The 25178-nt window shown below is 37.4% G+C and overlaps 2 protein-coding genes and 1 non-coding gene across 4 annotated transcripts in view; 2 read left to right on the top strand and 1 right to left on the bottom strand.

The window, feature by feature from the left end:
* efcab11 (EF-hand calcium binding domain 11) overlaps window positions 1-9777 on the bottom strand; it is an 83483-nt gene extending 73706 nt beyond the window's left edge. The window contains exons 1-3 of the mRNA XM_036593615.1: window positions 9625-9777; window positions 6153-6248; window positions 5925-5973 (exon numbers count right to left, since the gene is read on the bottom strand). Coding sequence (XP_036449508.1) covers window positions 5925-5973; window positions 6153-6248; window positions 9625-9702 — 223 coding nt within the window. The 5' untranslated portion in view covers window positions 9703-9777. The remainder of the gene's footprint in view (window positions 1-5924; window positions 5974-6152; window positions 6249-9624) is intronic.
* trnak-uuu lies at window positions 6870-6942 on the top strand. The gene has a single exon. It is a non-coding gene; the product is annotated as a tRNA-Lys (tRNA).
* Window positions 9778-10047: 270 nt separating the features above from the next.
* The window catches only part of tdp1 (tyrosyl-DNA phosphodiesterase 1), a 53226-nt gene continuing 38095 nt past the window's right edge, over window positions 10048-25178 (top strand). The window contains exons 1-9 of one of the 2 annotated variants that reach the window (XM_036593910.1): window positions 10048-10277; window positions 12932-13502; window positions 13634-13677; window positions 14398-14453; window positions 15913-16009; window positions 16238-16272; window positions 17242-17334; window positions 23904-24074; window positions 24243-24321. In XM_036593910.1, coding sequence (XP_036449803.1) covers window positions 12938-13502; window positions 13634-13677; window positions 14398-14453; window positions 15913-16009; window positions 16238-16272; window positions 17242-17334; window positions 23904-24074; window positions 24243-24321 — 1140 coding nt within the window. In that variant the 5' untranslated portion in view covers window positions 10048-10277; window positions 12932-12937. Of the gene's footprint in view, window positions 10278-12928; window positions 13503-13633; window positions 13678-14397; window positions 14454-15912; window positions 16010-16237; window positions 16273-17241; window positions 17335-23903; window positions 24075-24242; window positions 24322-25178 lie in introns of both variants that reach the window. The other variant, XM_036593909.1, reaches the window with a different exon arrangement.

Genomic DNA, 25178 nt, shown 5'->3' with positions numbered 1-25178 from the left:
GTCTCTGGGGTAAACCAACCTCTAATCTCAAATTTTGCACTGAGCATTTTTCTTATCGTATTATAACTGAATGTGCTCCCACATGTGCACATGTGATTTCACAGACATCTCTGCTCTTTTAGCTTCAGTGGCCCTCCCCCTCCCTACTCACTTTACCAAATGAGAGACCCCTGGAAAAAGAGGGTGCATGGGTATAAATTGAATTTGTGTGATTTTATATATCCTCACATCTCCAAAATGATAACTTTACAGGAGAAGAAAAAAAACATACTTTACTCTTAATGTAAGTCAATGGAACCAGACTTTTTCCAAGTCATTTTGGGTTAGGTCTTTTGGTCCATTCATCATGAAATTTACAAACTATATAAAGGGCAATGGGTAATTTGAAATTATGTCAAAAGCTGAAAAACGTCAAAAATAGAAATACATTTACAAAGGTAAATTTGACATTTTTCACTTCTTCGTCGTGGTTTCGTGTCAAGTTTAATGTGTTTAAGTACACAACTAAACAGAAATGACTTAACACTGTACTGTGTGTATTCTTGTAGCTAATTTTTATACCTCAAATTTAGTGGCCAAAAGGATTTTTTGTTGTTAGCTTTTTTAAGAAATGCTGCATTGACTTCTAGGGACCAACAAACTGTCTTCACAACATTCGAGATTCTATGCTTTCCAGTTATGTTACAGATATTATAAGGAGGTTCCTCTCTAAGACACCAGAAAGCACAGTGCACAGATGCAGTAGTCTGGCTGTCTGCTGTATCTATTTAAAATCACAGGCCTCTTTGATCTATGCCCATTCCTCTCGTCCCTCTGCTGTCCCTGTGCTCTAGCTGTGCAGGTTATAGGGGGAGGTGTGCACATTTGATGCTAGAATAAATAATATTTTACAAATGTTGCTGGTGCTGTTGATGAGGCTTGAATATAAATGAGAGGAGTCTTTTCCCTCTCCAGATCGTCTTCAGATACATATGTAGATCTTCTGATCTAATCAGCTGCTCTGTTCTGGCAAAGCCAAGCATTTGTTCAGGCATTGTGATGTGCCGGGATGGCTGTTCAAACATGGGCCACACTAAACAACTCCATCTGCAAAGAGAGGTCTGGGAAGATTCTGTATTCGCATGCGTTTTGCTTCATGTCTGGGTGTTTGACATCTGACACAACATTGCTTTCACATTTTCAAAGCAGAAATTCAAAGGAAACATTTGTATGATGTTTTGAAAATAAGACTCTTTAAAGCCACAATCAGGAATCCTGCAAATCTCTGAACAGATGTCGATACTGTAACAACAGAAGCTTTCCAAAAGCAGCAATATTGCAGTTAAACATACAAAAGTATTAAACCCATAGTCTTTGTTTGTGAATTCTTGGCTAATCCTATAATAGCTACCAATCTGAAATATCTAGACGCTGTCAATAGATGCATTCTTTCATGTAGAAAGGCGTGAAAACACACCTTGTTAAGATAACTGGAATAGGGGTGTAAATTATTAACTGATTAATCTAAAACTATTAATCAACAAATCAAATGGTTTGACCAATGCAATCGGTTAAAAAAAAAGGTTAATTCAATTGTATATAATTTCCAACACTTTTCTGACAGTTTCTATTTGAATTAGTGGGTTTATTGTTCAAGTTAAGGAACGTTATTGAATTGTAACTCTGAGGCCATAACAGGCAACTGGTTCTACTAGAGAGGCCTACTAAAAAAAAAGTGCACAGTTAAAAGTAGTGGTGTTCTGGACCACTTTTCCAGAGAACAATGGCACAACTACACAATGTACTAAAGCACCAATTCCAAATAAGTTGAGACAGTATGCGAAATGCTAATAAAAACAGAATAAATTCTGTATTTTATTAATTAAAAATGGTACAACAACACAATCTATTATGCTTTTTGTTTTTTTTGTAAATACATGCTCATCCTAAATTTGATGCCTGCCACATGTTCCAAAAAAGTTCCATGTTTGAAAACTGAAGACACAAATTGAAATTGAAAGTGGAATATTTTTGCAATTTTTTGCTATACAACAAGTCTGCAGCTGTGCAACCGTACAGGGCCTTCATTGTTGTATTTTTGCACATGCTTTCACACATTTTCCGACAGGTCTGGACTGCAGGAAGGCCAGTCTAGCACATGCACTCTCTTATTACGCAACCATGAAGTTGTAATGTGCAGAATGTGGCTTGATGTTGTCATGTTGAAATAAGTATGGACATCCCTGAAAAAGACGTCATTTAGAAGGCAGCATATGTTGCCCCTAAATGTGTTCAGCATTAATGGCGCCTTCACAGGTGTGGAATCTTCCCATTAGTATCCCTTCATACTATGATAGACCTTGGATTCTGAATTTTATGTTAGTAACAATCTGGATGGCCTTTTTCTTCTTTGGTTTGGGGACCACAACAATTATTATTTCCAAAAAAATCTGATAGGTTGACTTGTCAGACTACGGTATGTTTCCACTGCGTGTTACTGGACGCTGTTGATGTATGACTTTCACTATACATAGTCCAGCCTTAACTTACATTTGTGGATGCAGCAACGGACAGTGTATACAGAAACACAAGACAGAAAATTATTTTGTCCATGTTCTGCAAGAGAAAATGTGATGCAATTTTGTGATGCATGTTTGTGTAAAATTAAAAAGAAGGATATGATAGATGGTGACAGCTTTTAAGAGCTGCTGGGGTACACTGAGCCAAAGCTAGCCCTACTCATAGCATTTATGTTTGTTCGAACTTGGGCTAATGAGTGCTGAATATCACTTTAGAGCTTTAGAAAACAGAACTTTCAGTAGCCCATCATTGTACATTCCAGCCGTTTGGTCAACTTCACAGTTTTGGTCATATAATCACCCACATATAGTTGTCAGCCCCTCAAAACTAGGTTCTCATGTAGACTATATTTAATATGGTTTTGGGCCATTTGGTTCATGTAGATATCTATGCGTGACCCCACCTATCATTACTTCCATGGTCCATACAAGAGCATGTTTTAATATCTTGTTGCATTTTAGTTGATGTGTGGATATCAAGTATTTTGTAATGGCTTTAAATGTGGGTCAGCCAATCAGATTTCAGAATAGAAACTATCCATTCTGTAACTGAGACTTTGATGGGTTACAAGTCAATGATAAATCGCCGACAAAAGGCGATCAGCTGGAGGTCAAAAGAATTCGCAAAAATATACATCCCTAGTTGATGTAATACATTTTACTCATGTAGAAATTACATCAAATATGAATCAAGTGAACTCAATGTAATTTTTCAGAGCATTTTAGAGTGCAGGGGACTTCCATGTGTCTTTATAAAGTGTATCAATTCATTTGTACTTCATTTTCAAAACATTTTTGTCCTTCTCTCACAGTTTCCTTGCCCCATCAATGTTTTGGCTGTTGGATAAAAAGCATGTAGACTGCCTAAACGGCACAATAATGGTACCTAATACATTGCTGTAACTGCCAACTTCCAAAGTCTAGTGTCAATTAGATTCAACATCACAGTCCAGCTTAGCAGCTTTTTTATACTGAAAACTCAATGTCACGAAGCAACTTTGAACTGTGAAGCGTGTTGTAATTTCTCATTAAGCTGAATGGGATTTTTTTCATTCTTTAAACTTTGTGAGTGAAGCATGGATAGGTCAATTGTTCCAGGAAGTCCTGATTAGGGCATAAAAGTTACAGTAAGTAGAGATTTCTCATAGAAGTTCATCACTTTGGATTTCGAGGTAACACTTTATTTGGATAGTCCACTTTAGTAGATACTTAATTTACTTTCCAGTTACATTTAAATAAATATCTACTAAATTGACCACAATTTTCTTTAACTCTAAACCTGGCTCTAATCCTAGCCCTAACCTCAACCTAAAACCTAAACCCTAAACCCAACCCTCACCCAGGTCCTAACCCTAACCCTGGTCCAAATCCTAACCCTAACCCCACCACTGTTTAGAATCAACTGAGTTTCATCAGATAGTTTGTTAACAATTTGAACTTATCTATAGATAATCTACAGAGGACTACAGTGGACTATTTAAATAAAGTAAGACTGATTTCTGTTCTAATACACGAAGAAATGACCACTTCTCAATAGCCAAACGTGCTGTGAGGCAACTCTCATGATTGATAGCAATTTAGTTACGTAATTCACCAGCAACATGAAATAAGAAATACCAAATCGGCCAATTAAAATGCTGATAACAGCTCATTTAAACAGTGCCATCATAAATGTAAAGAAGTGTCGGTTGCATCCACAGAAAAGAAATAAAAAGCTAAAGTTAAAGCTCGAGAGCCATGCCGATAAGCGGCCCACCCTACCGCACTGCACAGAGGCAGCTTATTAAGACTTCCCTTCCTTTCATGTGATATTTTGTTAATTTTATTACACAATTGGGAAGCCAGAGAGTAAGATAAAGGAAAAAGGATGAGAAAAAAAGCAAGTAGAAGGGGTGAGTGGGCTAGTCAAGTGGTGGTGGTATTGTGAGGATTGCAGTGCGGCTCAGGCGCCTTAAGTGGTCTCTATTCTGTGTGAGAGGCTGCCAGAGGGATCCCACTCCTCAGTCTAGCCAAGCCTTCCACATTACTACCAGCAACCCACTCCTTCCTGCCATCACTAATTTAGTAATCACATGAAATTCAGAAGAGGGGCAATTTAATTCACCATTTGCTCTGAGCAAGATTTAATGGTGGAATATTTCATCACACCAAGCATGCCACTTTAACTAGATTATCTTACGCTTTCCTACAGGGCAGTATACAAAAGCAATTTGCTCGTGGCGTAAAACAAGAGACAAATTACTTACTAATCTAGGTCTTCAACCATTTAATGTCTCCCCTTAAAAATGTCTTGCCAACCCCCTTTTCTTCACTGTTCCTGTCTGTCAAATGCCCTGCGAAAGCCTGTATGCATTTCACGCCAAAATTATTTTGCGCCTTTTGTGGGGGATTCTTTCATTTCTGGCAATGTGTAAAACGATTACACGAAATCAAGTCAAGCTCCTTTTCCTTTCATTTTGCTTGAGTGGTTATAAACACGGTTTTCTCTGTTGAAATCAGGAGAAAATTTTGCGTATCGCGCTCGGGCTCAAAATCAGCATGGGCTGCAGAGCTCCTGTCTCGGCTGGAGGTGAGTCACCTCAATGAGTTGTAACGCGATGATGAATGGCGCATGAAAATGGAATGACGGCTCAAATAATGGACGTATACCTCACAGGGAGCAACTGGAGCTATCAGGGCATTGAGACAGGTTCAGGAATATTTGTCAAATTAAAAAGCACTGTGTTGGAACCGGTGTTCGTCCTCTTGCCTGCTCCTCAATAATCATTCCAGATTCTCTCATAATTTCCAGACTGAATCTTGTGATGTGTCTGTTTACCTGAGAGGTGAGTAGAAACTGGTTACATTTACTCAGTTACAGTGAAAGTTTAATGGATTTGTACTTTCAAATGATTCTATGTTTGCTCAAGCATATTTGTGAGAAAATGAATCAACTCAGTTACAACATTTAGTTGCTAGCTCTTTTTTGTGTGTTTACTTTCATTATGTTATGTTACGTTGGTGATGGCATGTGTTCTGCTTTGGCCACATCTCTGACTTCTGAAGTTCATCGCTTTAATTTAGACTCAGCATACACCAAAAAGAGAAGAAGCTTAATAAACTTCTCCTGTGAAAAAAGCTCCTGTGCTGACAGACGTACTAAGAAGTTCCGCTTCAGTTCCACTTAAGCAGTTTTGAGTTCTACTTTTATACTTTTACCCAAGTTTTTTTTTGGAAAGGTACTTCTTCTTTTACTTAAGCCATTATTTCACTTAAGCATCAATCCTTTTACCTCTGGCTCCCTTCATATATCTCTAAACTGACAGTCTGTGCTCTCTTATATGCACTAGTGAGGTGACAAGCTGAGCAAGCATGTCCTGATCTTACCTGGACAGTTAGGTACAGCACCAGCCTGCATCATGATATCAGTTTCTGACTGCAAAGGAGGAAACATAGCAATGTGAAAGACCTACATAATTATACAGTTAGGATTACATTTCCATATCTATTTTAGGCAAGACCTGGCCTTGTACCACGCAACAGCACACTGTTGCAAATAAAGCCCACTTTATAAACTATCAGATGTCGCCCCCTAGAGGCCGGAACAGGATTTACCTTAGAGGGTTTGTATCCAAACAGCATGACAACTGCAGCCTTAAGATCTTCTCTGGATAAGTAACCTTTCTTTTCCACATCACATTGATCGAACACCTGAAAGAAAGCAAAACCAGGCCAAAAAATCAGCACCTGTGTAAAACTGTAACTGTAGCTTTGATATGCTAACTTTATGAGCCATAACTTAGATTTCATTTTATGTTTAAAATCCATAATTCAGCCGTTTCATTTATCACTTTGCCGTTCCTGTTTTAAGAAAGATGTCAAAAAACAGCACCGAAAAAAAACTTCGCTATGTAAATTAACGTTAGCACAAGTTAGAGCTAACGGTTTTCTTGAGCAACTCGGTTTTTCCCACGAAGATGTAGTCAGCCTCTTGTTTGGATTTTCCCGGTCCACCTTAAATGGTGCAGCAGTTACAGCTTACCACGCTGAAATCAGCCTCTTATTCGCCAGCTTCTTGTTTGAATATTCCCGTTCCACCTTAAATGCTGTAGCAGTAAGCTACAGTCTGGCGTCTGAGGCCGTAACTGCTGCAGCGTTTAAGGTGGAACGGGAAAATTCGAACAAGAAACTGGCGAATAGGAAGCAAACTTAAGCCTCGTGTTTTTCTTGATCTTAATACTTGTCTTGATTGCAGCATAAAGTAATGATGTATCCGAAAAGACCAAGGAAAATGTATGAATATATACTGTAATTCCAGAGACGTTCTTCAGAGCCCGGATAGCTCAGTCGGTAGAGCATCAGACTTTTAATCTGAGGGTCCAGGGTTCAAGTCCCTGTTCGGGCGAGCAAACCTTTTCACAAAAACTCAAGCTTTAAACGCTGTTTTTGACTGCTAACATCATTACATATTAATGTCAGCGTTTTAATTTGACCTGAGCTGATTCAACGACATGGCACTCTCTACCTATGGACACTTTTAATGGTACTTTTTTGTCCAAAACTGTGGAGATGTTAATACTTATATGAATAGAAGTATATATGTAAGCTTTGTAATGATCTACTACTAGGCATAACTTTATACACTTCAAAAGACTTCACAGATTCATCTAATAAATCCTCATACTACATTTCTCACAATAATAATGATAATATAGAAAATACCCAATGTTCAGATGTGGATGGTAACTAGAGCTGGGTGGTGTGGCAAAAACGTAATAGCACAATACTTCAAGACTCATTTCTGATACACGGTATGTCACGATTTTTTAATTTTTTGACATCTGAAAAGTTGTAACAGACAAAATAGCACCACATTTATAAAATACTATAAAAAACTGTGAATCCACACTGCCCTGCACTAAATCCAATTAAACAGGACTAATTATGCTGCCTTTTTATCAAATATGGAGTTAGAAAGTTTTTTCAAGCACTATGATATCCACAAACGCTCAGAAAAGTGATATTGTGACATATTGTCACGTAAGTTATCATGATAAAAATAAATACTGTCATATTGCCCGGCCCTAGTAGTAAATATGCTTGAAATCAGTTAACTACATGTGCTCAACCACAAGTAAAATTTCCTAAAAACGCTTTCCAAACATTTTCAATTTGTGATACTTTCACTTCTGTATGTCTATATGTGAGGAAAGAAATCTACTTTTTATTCAGTGTAACAGTTTAGTAATTTAATATCTAATACCTTTTTGTGTTTAGTTTCATTATGTTACACTGATGACAGCATACCGCCTGATTTGCAGCTGGTCACACCTTTGACTTTAGAGTTATAGCATTTTATTTTACTCCAGTTTTCCAAAAAAGAGAACAGAGCTTAAAGGGGAACTCCACAGATTTTTCAAAATGTCTGCATTATTAAAATATTAACATACCAACAAAATAATTCAGAGTGGTTTGGCGTGAAATGCATCGTTCTAGAGTAACTTGCTAAGTCAGAACTGTTCACAGTGGTGGTGATAGGAACCAGACATCTGAAGTGTTTAATGCCTCTAAAAAAAATCACAGAAAGTTATTACATGGTATGGTTAGATATACACTGCCTGATGCCTGAGACACTGTTTTACAACAGTTTTGTGATAATGTTTTGGTGCAAAACATATTTGAATCAATTTACTTTAATCCATTTATGGTGTAGGGATACATGAAGGCAAAATAGACCCCAAAGAAAACTTAATTTTTCAGATTTACCACCTTCATCAGCATCACATATAAAAACTGTGTGTATGGTCACTGATAATTTTGGATAGTAAATAAAGTGGCTATATTTGTGTTGTTGACACTGTGACCCCTGGTTCCTATCACCACCACTGTAAAGAAATCTGTACGTTTGTCAACAATGAAACACTTCACATCAAAATACTCTGAACAACTGTTTACATCTAAAGGACTGAATTACTTTTAAATAACTTTTTAAATATTGGTGGAATTCCCTTGTAAGCACTTTTTTTTTACCTGACACGTTTGTACATCGTCCCAAGTTGTTTAGGAAAGGTACTTTTTCGAGTCACTGTTTAACATAAGTGACAGTATTTTTCTTCTTGGGTTTGGATGCTTGTCTACCCACGTTTTTCTAAACACACGGTGAAGTTGATATTTTATAATTGCTGTAGCATAAACATATTCATAAAAAATATCTACTGTTATTTTACTACACGACAGCACCCTACATGGCCTAAATGTATGCCTTACTGTGAACAGACTTCTCAAAAAAAAGCAGCTAACTGTTAGTTAGCTAACGTTAGCTAGTTAACTGTTATTGAAACGTTACCTGTAGGTTGTGATATGATAGCTAGCTAGCTTGTCCACACGTCCTCTACAGAGAACACACAATAGCATTTTTAGCAAATTATAAAGTTTAACATACTGAAAAAAATGAAGCATGTGCCATAACTTCTGCATGGACCACATTTTATTTTTCCCAACATGTAAAATGAGAATTGTTCACAGTGGTGGTGATAGAAACCAGACGTCTGAAGAGTTTATTGCCTCTAAAAGTTCCCTCACAGAGTGTAAGGTAAGGTTTTTATTAATGGCAGTGGGTGTTCTAAAGAAAGATAAGACCCAAAGAAAACATTTTTCAGATTTACAACTTTTATCATAACATTACATTACATAGAAATTTGGAAAACACAAGTAGGTTCACTGGTGGTTTTGGATAATAAATAAAACGGCAGCATTTGTGTTGCAGACATCTCGACTTCGGGTTCCTATCACCACCACTGCAAAGAAATTTAAGTCTGTAAGTTTCTCTACAATTAACTATTTCACACCAAACCACTCTGAATGAGTTTGTTCAAATCTCAACGACAGAATTATACAGATAGCCCACAAATGAAGGGTGTATTCAGTTATGGTTTGCAGTAATCTTGACGTGGTGGGACTTGCTGTCATATAGAACCGTTTGTACACCATGTAGACCAGCAACAATAAAGCTGTGTGCAAAGTTTTATCCTTTAAAAATAAATAAATAAAAAAGCCAGCCAGAGAGATATGATAGTTAGAGCCTTACCGAAGCAAATCTTTTCCTCTCAATATCGGTCATCTCTCTGTCAGTCCTACAAAAGGCTGCGGCACTACGAAAAGACATATCTACTCTATTACGACAAGATATCTAGCATTTAAAATCTAATCTCTAGTTATAGTTTTTAAAACAATTTTGCAAATCAATTCACTGCTCGGAGTTCCGTTTAAGTTAGCTCAGCTCTTGTCGCTTGGCAACAGAACACTGTCGAGTTTTTCGCTGACAAAAGCCGGGAAAAAACGGAAGAGTTTGTTTAAATAACAGCGCAAATCAGCTACTTAATTGATGGATTTTAACAAGCAGTACGCACCAAATCATACATCTTAACGCGGTATTATGTATTTAACCCCTTACGTGTATTTTTTACATGTTAAAACGAAGAGGACTTTTATTTTGAAGAATAGTTTTACTCTCTGTCCGCTGCGTTGATTCCCACCTAGCTAAACAGAAAACAACGTGCAGTGCGGAGTTCAAAACATACAAGAATGAGGCAAACGCTGTTTCATCAGACAAGACCAGTCTAGAGTTAACTGTAGATGGTGTATTTGATCACTGTGAAGCAAGTTCCACAAGTTTTTCATTTGTATTAGCTGGAAACATCCTTTACCCTGCAAAATCCCTCTCTCTCTCTTCCCGCCAGAGTAAGTCACTCTCTCTCTCTCATGGCTCATGGCTCTGTAACGTTATGCAGCTGAATATCGTATTAGATCAAAAGTTAGAGTTAGAAAGTATCCCACTGTTGAAACTGTGTTCATTTATTAGGGTCTGTAATTATCTGTGAGTGTGCTGATGTTATTTAACGTCATATGTCTTAGTTTTAGCCAGCTAACTGTTAGCTGTTGGGAATTAACTTACCAAAACAACGTCTACAACATCTGTAACGTTACCTGTGAGTGAATGATCCCGAGAAAGAGAATTAACTTAGCTATTTAACTTGAATAGTTTAAGGGGAATTCCAGCTATTTGTCCACTTTTTTTAATATTTAAATGGTCAAGATGTAAAAGTCATTCAGAGTGGTGTTGATAGGAACCAGACGTCCTCTAAAAACGTGGATGTCAAAATGCCTCTAAAAGCTCCATCACAGAAAGTTGTTACATGGAATGGTTATAAATGCGATGCCTGAAACGTTTTAAACGATACTTCTGAGAAGATTCTGTTCCAAAGTACCTATATATCTTTAATACATTAATGGCAGAGAGGTACATACAGGATGTTGTGTGACAAAATATTGCCTAAAGAAAACTTTTTTTTCACTATTTTATCATCAACATTTATATATGAAAGCTCAGAAGACACGTGAAGGTCCACTGGTGGTTTTGGATAGTAAATAAAATGGCTGTATTTGTGATGGATACATTGCAACCCCTGTCTCCTATCACTACCACTGACTTTATTTACATGTCAGTGATTGAATTATTCAGAAACTTTGAAAAATCAATGGTATTCCCCTTTAAAATACAGTAAGGTTTTTTAAGCTATTCACTTGAATGACATTGTCCCTATCCTGAAGTCTCCCTGGACTGGACACTTCAGTGATTGTTTTCCCTGCTCCAATTTCCTTATCTGATAATGAGAATTTATAAAGGTGAAAATTTGTAATTGACTTGTTTGCTGTGACAATCCTGAAGTTAAAATTGGTGACGGTGCTCAAGAAAAAAAAAAGCCAGTTTTTACCCATTAAAGCCTCAGTAAAGAGTATATTGGAGCAGATCAGGAGGTCACCAGGATCACGACTGGGAAACACTCTACTAAAGTGGCCAGACAAAGTCAGAGAAGGCTTAACTGTTTGGTTTCCACAGCATTTATCGGTTCTCTTTACATTTTAAAGAGGAATTCCATCTATTTTTCAAAATTTTTATGTAATTCATTCAGTCACTGAGATGTAAACAGTCATTCAGAGTGGTGAGATGTGATTTGAAATGGAATGTTGTACAAAAACATGCCAAATTTATTTACAGTGGTGAACCAGAGATTGCAGTGTCCAAGCACAAATGTAGTTTATTCGCTATGCTGTTTTTATACGTAATGTTGATAGAAGTAAAATCGTGATAAATCTGAAAAAGGGTGCTGTTTTGCTTTTCAACACCCTGCATGTACAACTCTACCATGAATGGATTAAAAATTTTTTTTTATGCCACAATCTTATCTCAAACCTACCGTAAAACAAGGTCTCAGGCATCAGACAGCATATTCCTTACCATTTTAGTAACTTTCTGTTAGGGAGCTGCTGGAGGCATAAAACTTGTCAGATGTCTGGTTCCTACCACCAACACTGTGAACAATTCTGGCTTATAAAGGCTTATAAGAATTAACAGAAGTTAAAAAAAAATGGAATTTCCCTTTAAGGTGCCTTATGTTGGGTGGACATAATAATAGAAACACCTAAGAATATTATGCCTTAACATCAAGAACCTAATTAGCAGCAAAACCAATTTTTTGCTCTTCAGAGCAGCCTCTGAACTCTGTGTACTGGGGATACTGGAACGTCCTTCAAAAAGAAGAGCCTCCACTTCTTTGGAGGAAATGTTTGTGCTCAAGCATAACTGACTACTTTCCAACTTTCCATCTAATGATTGGGAAGGTCATAGAGAGCTTCTGATTTCATGCTGGTGTAAATGAAATCCCTCTTGAATTTGTTGAACACAGTTTATCTCACAATGTGGGAAGAACATAAGTGAACAGTGTTGCTCCTGTAGAACATCCTCGTTGTTTGGCCGTTATACAGCCTTGCGGGGCAGTTAATAGACTAATGATGCCACACTAGGCCCAGTGAAGATATAGCAGCTTTGTGGTAGAGCTGAGTCTGGGTTGTAGAGGTGCTATTGATGTTCAGTGGTCAATTTTGTGTTTAACAACAGTCTTATTAAATGTCCATGTGTTTTGTGAGCTTGGAGTCAAGTCCACTGCTTGTGCCTTTTATGTTATGCATGAGTCATGCTGATTTTCAGGACTTGACACATTAAAAAAATTGGCATTTTTATGGCCAGTGTACCTGAACTTTGGGTGCTGATCATGTGGATTTTTCCGAACTCTATTAGTTGACTCACATTTTTTTGAAAAGACATATGAAAGTGTTTTTACATCACTTTTGTTCCTGATACTTGCTGCTTATTAGCATTTAACTCAGTATGACTCACCATGTAGGTGCCATTGTACTTGTGATTTAGTTTTTTTTCCATGTGGTGCTTTTGTTTATGCTGTTAGGCACTGGAACAAACTCCTATTTAAAGCAGGTAAAGAGTAATCGTTTTTGAATTATCAAATGACTACTGTTGCTTCTTGTTTCCACAGTAGAACAGAATGTCCCAGGAAAGTCAGCATGGCAAGTGGACGCTGTCTGACAGTGATGATGATAACGTAATACCCCCAACACCTCCAAAGAAGCCAAACCTCAAGCCTGATCCAGAGCACAGGGCCAATGCAGTTAACACTGTACCAAAGCCAAAACCCAAATCTGAGCCATCTATTAAGACTGAAGAAATATCTGCCCCTCCCATGGGCTCCGAGGCCCGTCAAGCAGCGCACCTTAACCAGAGTAATCCAGTGAAATACGAAAACAGTTCTTCACCAGCTGTTAAACGGAAGAGAGAAACGGATGAGGGAGGTTGGAACCTCTCGAGCAGTGATGATGAAGCTCCTTCATCTGCCCCTAAAGTAAAACCCAGACAGTCGAGGTCAAGTCCTGCGAAGAAGAAGATTGAGGACAAGCGGCCGCCGAGTCCACACGGTCCCGATTATTATAAAGAGGAGCCGAGTGATTTCTTTGAAGCTAACTTATCTGCCATGAGTGACACATACCGCTTTTATTTAAACAAAGTCACTGGCATAGAAAAGAAGTACAACACTGGAGCTTTGCACATCAAAGGTAAAAAAGTGTTAGAAAATATTTTAGCTTTCTGTCTGTGAGGTTTCTATAAAATAGACAGGGGTGTGAGTTCTTTTGAACTTCATTTAATTAAAAACTGTTAATTTATTTATTTCTCTCTTTCAAATTAGAAATACTTTCCCCTATGTTTGGCACTCTGAAGGAATCCGTCCAGGTAAAGTATTCATGTAATAAGTATTTTTCTCTTGTCATCCTTTATTTTTCTTACAGGACCGTTTTCCAGTATTTCATTATCCTTTAGAATTACATGTAATACATCTAAATAAACTCTGTTTCGACTGGCTGCCCTGTATTGACCCTCGTTTAAAAATAGATCTAGGCTGAAACACTCCTTATAACGTCAATGTGATAATGTGCAGCTAAACTGCTGTTGGCTGAATGTAAACATGCTGGTTTTTGTGACTTCACAAAAACAATTAAAATAAATTCAGAACTTTTAACAGTCTTTACATACTACATCAAACCCTTTTTTTATTTATTTATTTTTTAAAAGTAAAGATATTTAGATTTTTTTTACATCTGTTTTGACATTTTATCTCCACATTTGAAATAGGATGAATTCTGTATACATATTTTATCATTACTTCATGTTATACAGCATCTCAGTCATTTCAGAATCTTCTACAGCTCCTTTCATCATTCTGGACACATTTTTGTACGTTTCTGATTTTATCCACAGCTTCCTATTGTCCAACTAAGTGTTTTATACTTGAGAAGATGCACAGGACTTTCATATCGAAATCAGTTAATACGTTTATCTGCAAGGACATTGATTTTATTGCATTAAGAAACATGATTCCCAGACTCTTAATGTATCACAGGCATGTGTATTAGGTTCATAATTGTCTCTGGTTCATCAATTCTGTTTTCACAGTTCAACTACTGCTTTGATATTCCATGGATGGTGAAACAGTATCCTCCGGAATTTAGGTAATAGTATATGCTTATGTACTATTGGGTGTTGTTTTCCAAACACAGATTAAAGATGGTCTTGGGCTGTGATCGATTTAGGTTAGGCATGTCAAACTGGGGACCTTCTGGGCTAAAGTGCTGTGGATATTAGCAGTTACCCTCATCTAACACTCAGAATTCAGTTCGTGAAGGCCTTGCTAATTAGCTGGTGAGCTGAATTAGGTGTGTTTAATGAGGCAGTGTGCTGAAGTCTGCAGTGCTTTGGCCCATGAGGACTGGAGCCTGACACATGTGATTTAGGTGGTGATTATCTGTTGGAAAAAAACCCTGCCAGTCCATTATATTAACACCCATGTTCTGCAAACTGTCCGCAGTGATTCGCTCACTGTTCAGTCTGGACCATCTGCACGTTTGCATTTTAAATCAGCTGCTGCCTCCATGCCATGTTTGGGTATGGTGTCTTTCACAGAATATTTCTGTTTGTCAGTTGCTCCCAATGGATATCACACCCGCAGAATGCAGAGAGATTGTGTGGTTTTTGTGCCAGCTTATCAACCTCTTTTTTTCTTGAATGCATTTTAACCCAAATGCAGGCAGAACCCAGACACAGCCATAGTTCAGGGCTAAACTAGACTTATCTGTGTCTGGAAAAGAAGGGTGACGAAATTAAATAATGTTTAAAGGAATATTCCAGCATTTTTCCACCTAAACTCTAACTGCAGCATCTGTAGTGCATAGTCTGTTACCATGAACAGTATTTTCAGTTCATCTCTCTGTACTTAGTAGAGGTGGCACAATGACACTTTGAGGGTCAGCCAGTACTGGTCTGTTATTTTTTCTCTGAAAGCTACAAAAATGAGCTATTTTTAATTGAAGCACTTTACTTAGGATGAACATCTAAAAATGAGTGAATATGGTAAAAATTCTCAAACGCTACCCAACAAGAAGAAATACAGCCCTAACAACATCACATCACACGGTGTGAACGTGTGCTATTTTAGGATAGATTTGTTACAGGATTGGCTCAGATTCGGGTTTTTTTTCCCCTCTGATATTCGATCCAGCATTTTCTGCTTATATCGGCCCGATATCAAAACCAATAAGCCATCTGTAGTACTTAGCAAAGAGAAGACCTGTTAAAACACACTTATAACAGAAGCCAATGGGCAGATGTACCTATTATAAGTGCATTTTATGTCTCTGGGTTTTGTGTTCTCTCCCAAAGTACAGAGAAATGCCTCTGTGTTATTGGCTCTGGTGATTGACTGTACTATATGGATGTGACTGGTTGAGATTGGATTGAAAAATGCTGAAGTATTCCTTTAAGTGCTATTGTTCAAAGTGTTCTGTTAGTCACTGTAAAAGGGTTTTGACCTCAGCAATTTGTGCTACTATGCTTTGGTGACAAAGAAAGATGTTTTCTGTTCACAGCCTGTGGCATTTCACAGAATTTCTGTATTCTTGCTGTTCGTTTTAGAGACAAGCCCGTGACTATTGTCCATGGGGAGAAGCGAGAGTCGAAGGCTCGGTTAATTCAACAGGCTCAACCTTATAGCCACATTCGCTTCTGTCAGGTACTGAGGCTTAACTGTTCTAACTCATTTGCTTTCCTGCAAAGATCTGTCACACATTTTTTGGTATTATGTTATCACCATCGAACTCTGAAAGGTGTAATAATTCTTCTCTCCACTTGAGGGTAGTATTCAGCTTTAATTGAGCCATAATAGTTATAAATGATCAAGCTGATATGAGTTGATCTATGTTTTGTTTTGTCAAATTGAGCTTGTATCCACTTTTAACAGGCCAAGCTGGATATCGCCTTTGGCACTCATCATACGTAAGTTTCCCTTTCTCCTGCTGCAAGAACCCTAAACTAGTTAAAAAGTTCAAATGAAGCTTAAGGTGCTACAGTGCTTGCAAATTTTATATTACCAGTGCTAAATACTCAAAAAGTTTACTTACTGAGTAAAGCCATTTGCCCTCAGGACAGCTTCAGTCCTTCTTGGACTGTTTTTTATTTACCAGCTGTATCTCATTTAGATGGTTCAGGAGATGCATTGGAATACAGTGTATATTCATCCATATTTCTGTGCAAGATTGAAATTGATTTGTGGCAATTTTTAATACACAAGCCATTACATTTTTGCCACGTCCAGCTTTGCATTATATCAGCACCTGGCAGCGCAGATTAGAGCGAGAATCGTATAATCTACTTATCAAAAACATCAGGAGAGTGTTTAACCTCTGCCGTCCACGCCGGGGTCTGTTGAGCAGCCACTCGGTAGTTTCAGTGAGTACTTGTTAAACATGAACAGCGCTGAATATTAATGTACTACAATCCTAGTTTACCAGAATTCAGAGGAAGGTTTAACATGTTTTATTCAGGAACAGAGAGAGGGAGCAGGCATTGGAGATTTGAGCAGGTTCTGCTCCCTCCTCTGTGAGCTCCTATTGCCTGGCTCTTAATGAAGTAAATAAAACATTAATGCCATGATCTCTCTCGCACACCTGCGTCGAGCTGCCGAGTTCACATCTCTTCTCAGATGGATAATACCTGCGCCTCACCAGTGCATGCAGATTTATTTATAAATGTGCCAGACAGAAGTTGACAGAACTGAAAAGCTCCTAATCGAGCTTCATGTTGTTTTTGTCGCGTTTAATGTAGTTTAAAGACGAACACAATGCATGCCAGTGATAATTTGGGTATTAAATATTAAATGGCAATTGTAATGTACAAAAATGAAGGCACAGAAGCAGGAATGTTTTTTCAAATCACTTCTATCTGAATAATCTATTCCACTTCCAGGAAAATGATGCTGTTGTGGTATGAGGAGGGATTCAGAGTCATCATTCTGACATCAAACATGATCCAGGCTGACTGGTACCAGAAGACTCAAGGGTAGGACTGGTCATCGTCTCTTGTACGTGTGCGCTTGCTTGTTATAGAGTGGTAATAGCAATTAATTAGTAACGTTCTCTGTCACACTTGATGAAGCAGTTTTTTGTTGTTGTTGTTGTTGTTGTTGTGTTCTCTTTGAAGTGTTTTGTTCTCAGGTTGCATAAAAAAGGCACATCTTTCATATCTGGCGGGTTCTGCGTTTGGCGGCCCTAAACATTTTTGGTCAGTTGCCATGACAACACACCTGAGGAAATGCTTTCAGGAAATTGAAATGAAGCCGATTTATTCCAAATAGGTTTTAATAGAGGAGGACAGAGCTTTATAGACCTGAATAAATCAGTCATATTTTTAAAAAGTATGTTTAGTTTGTTAGTGAGGTAAAGGGAGTTAATAAAACTGAAAACTTTTGTTTTGTTATTATTTTTAAAGCTTCTGATTCAGGCAAAAGTATATTGACCTGTTGCAGGTCTTTGTGATGTGGAGTGCATGAAAAGGTAGCTATAGTTTTGGACCATTAATATGTTGTGCCTTTGAGTCTTCTAATGGGTCTCACAAGGGTCTGTGTGTGTGTGCACACAGATTTGTTTTGTCATATTGCAAACGCAATATGTCATCTTGTCCATATTGTATGGTCAGAGCACTAATGGCTAACCTACAGAAGGCTATTTTAGACTTGCCCTCCTGGCATATGGTGGTGAGAAGAAGAAATCTGGCAAATGTGTTTTGTTTCTTGGGTCAGTGTAAATCTCTCTGTGGAAGGTTATACTGAAAGATTACTATGTAATATTTACAATATATAATATACAATAATCTATATATAATATAGTGAGGCATGACAGAAAATAAAATAAAAAAATATTTATTAAATACTGATCTGTGTTGTAATATACATTGTGGCATCACTGAAGATGTAAACGAAATGGCAGTTCATTACACACTGACACATAAGTGTCAAATCTAATAGTAATAATTTGACTGATATTATGGTTCAAATGGTCATTAACATAAAAATTTCTTTGCTATATAATTTGTGCACACCAGGTGCTCAGCTGTGAACATGTCATGATGAACAGACGATAATAAATGGTTCAACAATACCTGACATAAAAGCTTGCTACATTAAAAAGCCCATACCCTAGTTTTTATTTTTCCCTCTGAGGTCCACTTACAGTATTTGTGCGGTTTATGTACCAAAAGCGGTCATTATTTTTACAAGGCCATTTTCCATATAATTACCAGTCCCTTAGAATTTACCAGGCTGTTTTTGTTACTGTGCCTTTAAGACTGATATGTAAATGACCTCTGAATGATTGCCCGTTCTGTTTTGTGATTCGTTTATAAAAGCAGTCCAGGCTGAAACACTCTTTACAACTTCTTTGTGAGTGGGCGGAGCTAACCTGCTGTAGGCTGAACAGACAGGTATACAGTCATATGCAAAAAAGTGACTCATTTGTTGATTTTCTAACTGCAAATAATTGAACTCATTCTCTACAGGGAAAAACTTAAATGTAACATTTTTTCTGCTAATTAAAAGTGCACTCAATTTCAATTTATTTGCTGAATTTAACGTATTGAAAAAAGTAAAACTTTTCTACAGGCCACATTTAATGTTTTATGTTTGTCCCAATATGTTAAAATTAGCAAATTAACAGTAAATATGCATTCAAGTATGCAGAAGTGTCTTCTCTGTAGAGGATGTGTACTTATTTTCATTAAAAAAATCAACCAAACTTAAAACTGCAGCATACAGTGTGTTGGTTTTCTTGGTCCATGTAGACTCTATGGACTGTGGAGTGGACAGTATGTTTAGAAACATTTAACAGTGTTTATATACTATATCTAAATCTTTTATCTTGACAAAAAAGTGAGTTTAATTTCTCTTTAACTGCATTATAAGTTAAGAACATTTGTTCCTTCTCTTGTAAAGTTACCATTTTGGAGATACAAGGTTTTATTAGAACAGAAACAATTTACAGAGGTAAAAAAAGAAGATACAAAAGAATTGTTTATGTTTTAGACATTGAAATGTTAAAGTCTGTTAGTGAAAAACTGAAAACTTTTGTTGCTATTTTTAAAGCTTCTGGTTCAGGCAAAAGTATATTCACCTGTTACAGGTCTTTGTGATGTGGAGTGCATGAAAGGGTAACCATAGTTTTGGACCAGTAATATGTTGTGCCTTTGAGTCTTCTAATGGGTTTCACAAGGGTGTGTGTGTGTGTGTGTGTGTGTGTGTGTGTGTGTGTGTGTGTGTGTGTGTGTGTGCAGATTTGTTTTGTCATATTGCAAACGCAATATATCATCCTGTCCATATTGTGTGGTCAGAGCACTAATGGCTAACCTACAGAAGGCTATTTTAGACTTGCCCTCTTGGCAAATATGTTTTGTTTCTTGTGTCAGTGTAAATCTCTCTGACAGCTGAAAGTTAAACTGAAAGATTATAACTTAATAATTGCAAATGTATAATCTGTGTATAATATACTGAGAAATAACATAAAATAAAATTAATAAAACTATTTATTAAATACTGACCTATTCTGTAATGTACATTGTATCATCACTGAAGATGTAAATGAAATGCAGTTCTTTACACATTGACACATAAGTGTCAAATCTGTATATAAATTTAATAATTTGATTAATATTACTTTTTAAATAGTTATTAACATAAAATGCTTTACTCTTTTACATAATTTGTGCACAGCAGGTGCCCAGCTGTGAACATGCCATGAATAGACGATTGTAAATGGTTCGTCAATACTTGATATAAAAGCTTATTACATTAAAGAGCCCATCTTATTGGCTGTCCTGTGTTGTGCTTCATTCAAAAAGAAGTCCAGGCCGAAACACTCTTTATAACTTCTTTGTGAGTGGGCGGAGCTAAACTGTAATATGTTAAGTTCAGCAAATTAACAACTATTATGCATTCAAGTGTGCACAAGTGTGTTCTCTGTAGAGGATGTGTGCTTATTTTCATTTTAAAATTCAACCAAACGTACAACTGCAGCATTCAGCTGTGCCAAATGTTTTGGTTTTGTTGGGTTTTCTTGACTTGACATGTAGACTTTATGGAGTGTGGAGTGGACAGTATGTTTCGAAACTTAGAACAATATTTATGAATTACATCAGACTCTTTTATCTTAAAGTGAGTTAAATTTTCCATGATATGGACTCCTTAACTTATATTAAAGTTAAGAACATCATTTCCTTCTCATGTAAAATTACCATTTTGGAGATAGAAGATTTTATTAGAACAGAAACAATATACGAAGGCAAAAAAAAAGATATAAAGAAATTTTTGTTTTAGACCAGAGGTGTCAAACTCAACCACTAAAAGGGCCATATAAAAAATCTCAACAAATCCGAGGGCCAGAGATCATTTATGTTTAAATATGCCAAAACATCAACAGCAAAATATAGCCACATGTAGTGTAACCTTCAAATATTACATGTGAATACTGGATATATTTAGGCTACATTAGCTGCAGATAACTGTTAGGTCTCTTTAAATGTACCCAGGATGTAGGTCTTTTAAACCTACCTGTGTGCTTGATCTCAATACCTGACATCTTTTCTGCTGCAAGTTCATTAATTCTTGGGATCAGTTTCTGAGCTGCTGAGTGTTTATACTGTTTATGTTGGTTGAACTGCAGCTGAAACTCAGCCGGTGTGTTTGGTGATATGACGTGTGGAATTGGGTAGAAAACTGCTGTCCCATAGATTGTTGTTGGGAGTGGGGTGTCAGCGGAAATTATGCTGCAGTGCATACTGGGGACTGTAGTGCTGCTGTTTGTGAAATGATAATAATAATAATATTAATAGGAAATCTGATCTGGCCCACGGGCTTGACACATGGGATTTAGACACTGAAACAGTTACAGTATGGTTGGTGCTGTTCAAATGGTCTGTTCAAATGGTCTGTTCAAATGGTCATCAACACAGATAAATGTAATGTACAGAGGCATAACAGAGGATATAAAAGAAATGTTTATTTATTAGACACCGAAAGACCAAAGTATCAAGTCTATTAGCAAAACATAATTAAAAATGATCACTATCGAATGGCAACGTGGTTGAGGATGCAAATTTCTTCGTCTTCTGTACTCTTATGCCTTCTATGGCCTCGGATCTCATGTGTTCAGCACGTGTTCAGCGTATGCTGCACGCCTGTTTGCCACATCTCGCTCATCTTCAAACATTACACAGAAAGACGTACAATGAATCTCATTAACGTCCTGCTGTTCCCCCATCAGGTTGCATCTGATCTCATGCGTCTTTTCATTATTCCAACCTCATCCTCTCTCTCGTTGACATTCATATAGCTGTCGGGTTCTCCCCCAGGTCCACCATAAAAGGGCTTTTCTGCTTCTTTCTTTTTAATAGCACCAATCCGAGTCCATATTGATCTGCTCTGAAAACACCCCAGGGAACGGCTATAATAAGTCTGTCAAGTCCCCATTCAGCTCCAGTCATGAGTACTTTTACTTTTCAAAATGAAATTTAGCATGCAGAGCTTTTTTTTCCCCCTTCTTTCCGATATCTCAGATGCTAAATTATGTTTATTGGAGCCTGTCCATTAACGCAGCAGCAGTGGTGATATAACCATGGAGAAGTAGCCTAATACAGACATATTGTACTTACAGACATTCAGATTCTTGAAGCTGGAATGAATCATTTTTTCAGCATGGATTGAGGAAAAATAATTAATATTTTGATTTTTAGAGCTGGAAAGAACAAAAAGCATATTCCTTACATGAAAAAAGCTTTTAAACAGAAAGAGGAGAGGAGAGGAGAGGAGAGGAGAGGAAGGAAAGCAGGGGGTGGGTATTTTATACACCCAGAAAGAGCGAGACCAATTGTGCTCTCTTGGACTTCCAGTCACGGATGACTGTAGCATCTGCATTTTTTTCTAATCCTGAAAATGAAAAATGTAATGAATGGTACTTATTGGCCGTTAAATGGAGGGTGGTCTCTGATATTTGCTCAGTGCTGACATTTTCTAAAATTCTATATACCTTATAATTCTTTATAGGCTCATGTCTCAGCTAGTTACATAAGTTGACCGTTTATATTGGGTGACATTGACAATCCGTGGTTCTATTAGTATCAGCAAAAATATTGCTTGATGTGTGGCCAGGATTCAGACTTGTCATCTCCTGACAATAGGGTGAAACTTAAGATGGTTGTGCCACTGAGGAGCCTTGAGCATGAAAATTATTACGCAATGAATTAATGAAAAATAAGGAAAATAACATTCATTTACTGTAACCAAAACATTAAAATAGTTTGAGATGCTCAACCCCCAGTGTAAGAATATTTATTTCATTTAAATGAGTTTCTACTGTTTATGAAACGAGATGACTGAGAATTGACGATCATATCTTTAATTTTAACTAAAACTATTAGAGTATAAAAGTCTTACGGCATAAATGAGTAGTGTAAAGATTTCCATATAAGGTGTATATTTATTTCTAAATGAAATCATTTAAGATGCTTACATAAAGCACTTCTTAATAAGAACTATTTTTAACAACTAAAGTAAATCTGAAATATTGTTTTTGTGCAAAGTAGTAAAAACAAAACTGAGCGATATATAGATAAACAGGTCAATATTGCTTTCTGACATTAGCCCCGCAGGCCTGGAAAAATAGTGCTAAATGTAGTTTCAGGTCTGAATTTCTGCAAGGCTGAATTTGGTTTCTTATTCTCCAGCTTTTTGTTTGAATTTTCTGTTCCACCGTAAATGGTGCAGCAGTTATGTTCTGGCACCTGTACAGGCGCATGAATGTAAATGCTGCACCATTAAAGGTGGAGCAGAGAATTTGAGTAAGAAGACAACTTCAGCTTCACTGAATTTCTCAAGTCATTTGTCTCATGTTCATCCCGCATACTCATGCTGCTGACTGTCAGACATCAGCTGGAATTCGGAAAATGTTTCACAGACAAGACCCCGAGAATGTTGCAAAGACAAGACCCTGAGACTTTAACACAGCTGATCGAGGCAGGTGGCCTCCCAGACGGTACGAGAGGAAATGTTGCGATCACTCCCTGTTAGGTGAGGCTGACCCCAAAAGACTGGCCATCCTTTATGTCCAAAAACAAAGTGGACTACTTTAAGGGCAACAGACTAGACAGCAGGAGGCGATCAAAGTTTTATTTAAAATGTGACTGAAACATCCATGACTCAGCCGCTCAGCTTAATTTGGTAACATTAGCATAGTTTGCGCTATTCGTATGATGCTTTATCTGCGCTTATTTGTGTTATACTGGTATAACTGTTATTACAAAACTCATGCTTCAGGGAGAATTTCAGCCAGTATGTCTGATGTATGCTGCCCCCTAATAATAGAAATACTGAATTATACCAACCTCTTTAATAGGCTATCAGAATTTATAGGCCTTTAAAATCAGTATCAGCCACAAAAATTTCACATTAGTCAGGCACTGGTAACAGCTGACGCTGGAGTACGATATATCAGCCAAACTGTATTTCTCCCTTACCGTTATTGCTATCAGGCACAATAGCAGCGAATATCTAAGCGACGAATAAAAAGACTGTGTTTCTCTTACAGACTCTGGATGAGTCCCCTGTACCCCAGATTACCTGAGGGAAGCCCAGAGACTGCAGGAGAGTCTCGCACCTACTTCAAACGTGATTTGCTGGAATACCTGAGGGCATATCGAGCCCCTGAGCTGGCTGAGTGGATTGAGCGCATCAAAGAACACGACCTGTCAGAAACCAGGTGAAACAAAGTTCTCTGCTTTTCAGCCTAGGTGGGCTGTGTTGAAGCAATGTCATTTTAATTGACTTTTTATTTTGTAGGATCTGCCTTATTAGATCCCACTCCAGGGGTACATAAAGTACGAGTCATTTTCAGTCATTAATTTAATTAACTCTCGTTATTTTGCAGGATCTACCTTATTGGTTCCACTCCAGGGAGGTTCCAGGGACCTGATATGGAGAAATGGGGTCACTTAAAATTGCGCAAGGTTAGAAAGTCTGCGAGAACATTAAATAATGGCAACAACCTGGAAAGATGGTAAAAAATCACATAAAATTTCCTTGACCTTGAAAAGTACTGTTTTAAATCATGTCAGTCAGTAATACAGAAAGCAAAAAATGGCACAGAACATTCGCTGTTCAACACTATCTATCACTCTACGGGTTTTGTTCAGTAATATGTCTTGTCACGACATGAGAATAGAAAATAGCCTTGAGTGTCAACCTGACCACTAAAGAAAAGAGCCATTTTCGCAGCTCCTTCACTGCCTTGAGGCTTCATGTGGGCTCTCTGTGCCTGCTTTATTATGTAAAAAAATGTAATATTTAATGATGCTTTGCTTTTGAAGATTTCAAGGAATAGTGGCCTTTTATGACTTCATCTGATGTCTCACTTTATGCAAATTTAACATATGGTGTGAATATAATATGTACCAACCTTATTGGTGAGATATTAGCCCAGTACAGATGTTATATGTGCGTTCATTTGTTTCAGCTTTTCATTTTGTCGTGGAAACAAGCTCACAGCACCTGTTGTCAAGACTACATGCATATCACTGCTGTCGGGACAAAACCTTGTATCTCCATGTCATTTTTAATTTTTTGACCTAGTTTGAAAAAGGCAGTTGCCCTTTACGTTGTGTTAAAATTTTATGATGAACAGACCAACATAAATTGTCTAAAATTACTTGGAAAACCGTGTTTCTCCATTTACTTCCATTAAAGGTAAGATCATTTTTCCTTGTCCTGTAAAGTTACCTTTTTGGAGATACAAGGTTTTGTTCCGATAGCAGCGATATGTAGCTGTGGACTCTCTTTTCTTCAGTGTACACAGTGCGAAACAGAT

This window comes from Colossoma macropomum, unplaced genomic scaffold (assembly GCF_904425465.1).
Source record: "Colossoma macropomum unplaced genomic scaffold, Colossoma_macropomum, whole genome shotgun sequence".
Taxonomy (NCBI): Eukaryota; Metazoa; Chordata; class Actinopteri; order Characiformes; family Serrasalmidae; genus Colossoma; species Colossoma macropomum.
The sequence above is the reverse complement of the archived record's forward strand: the minus strand, read 5'-3'. Positions and strand labels throughout refer to the sequence as shown.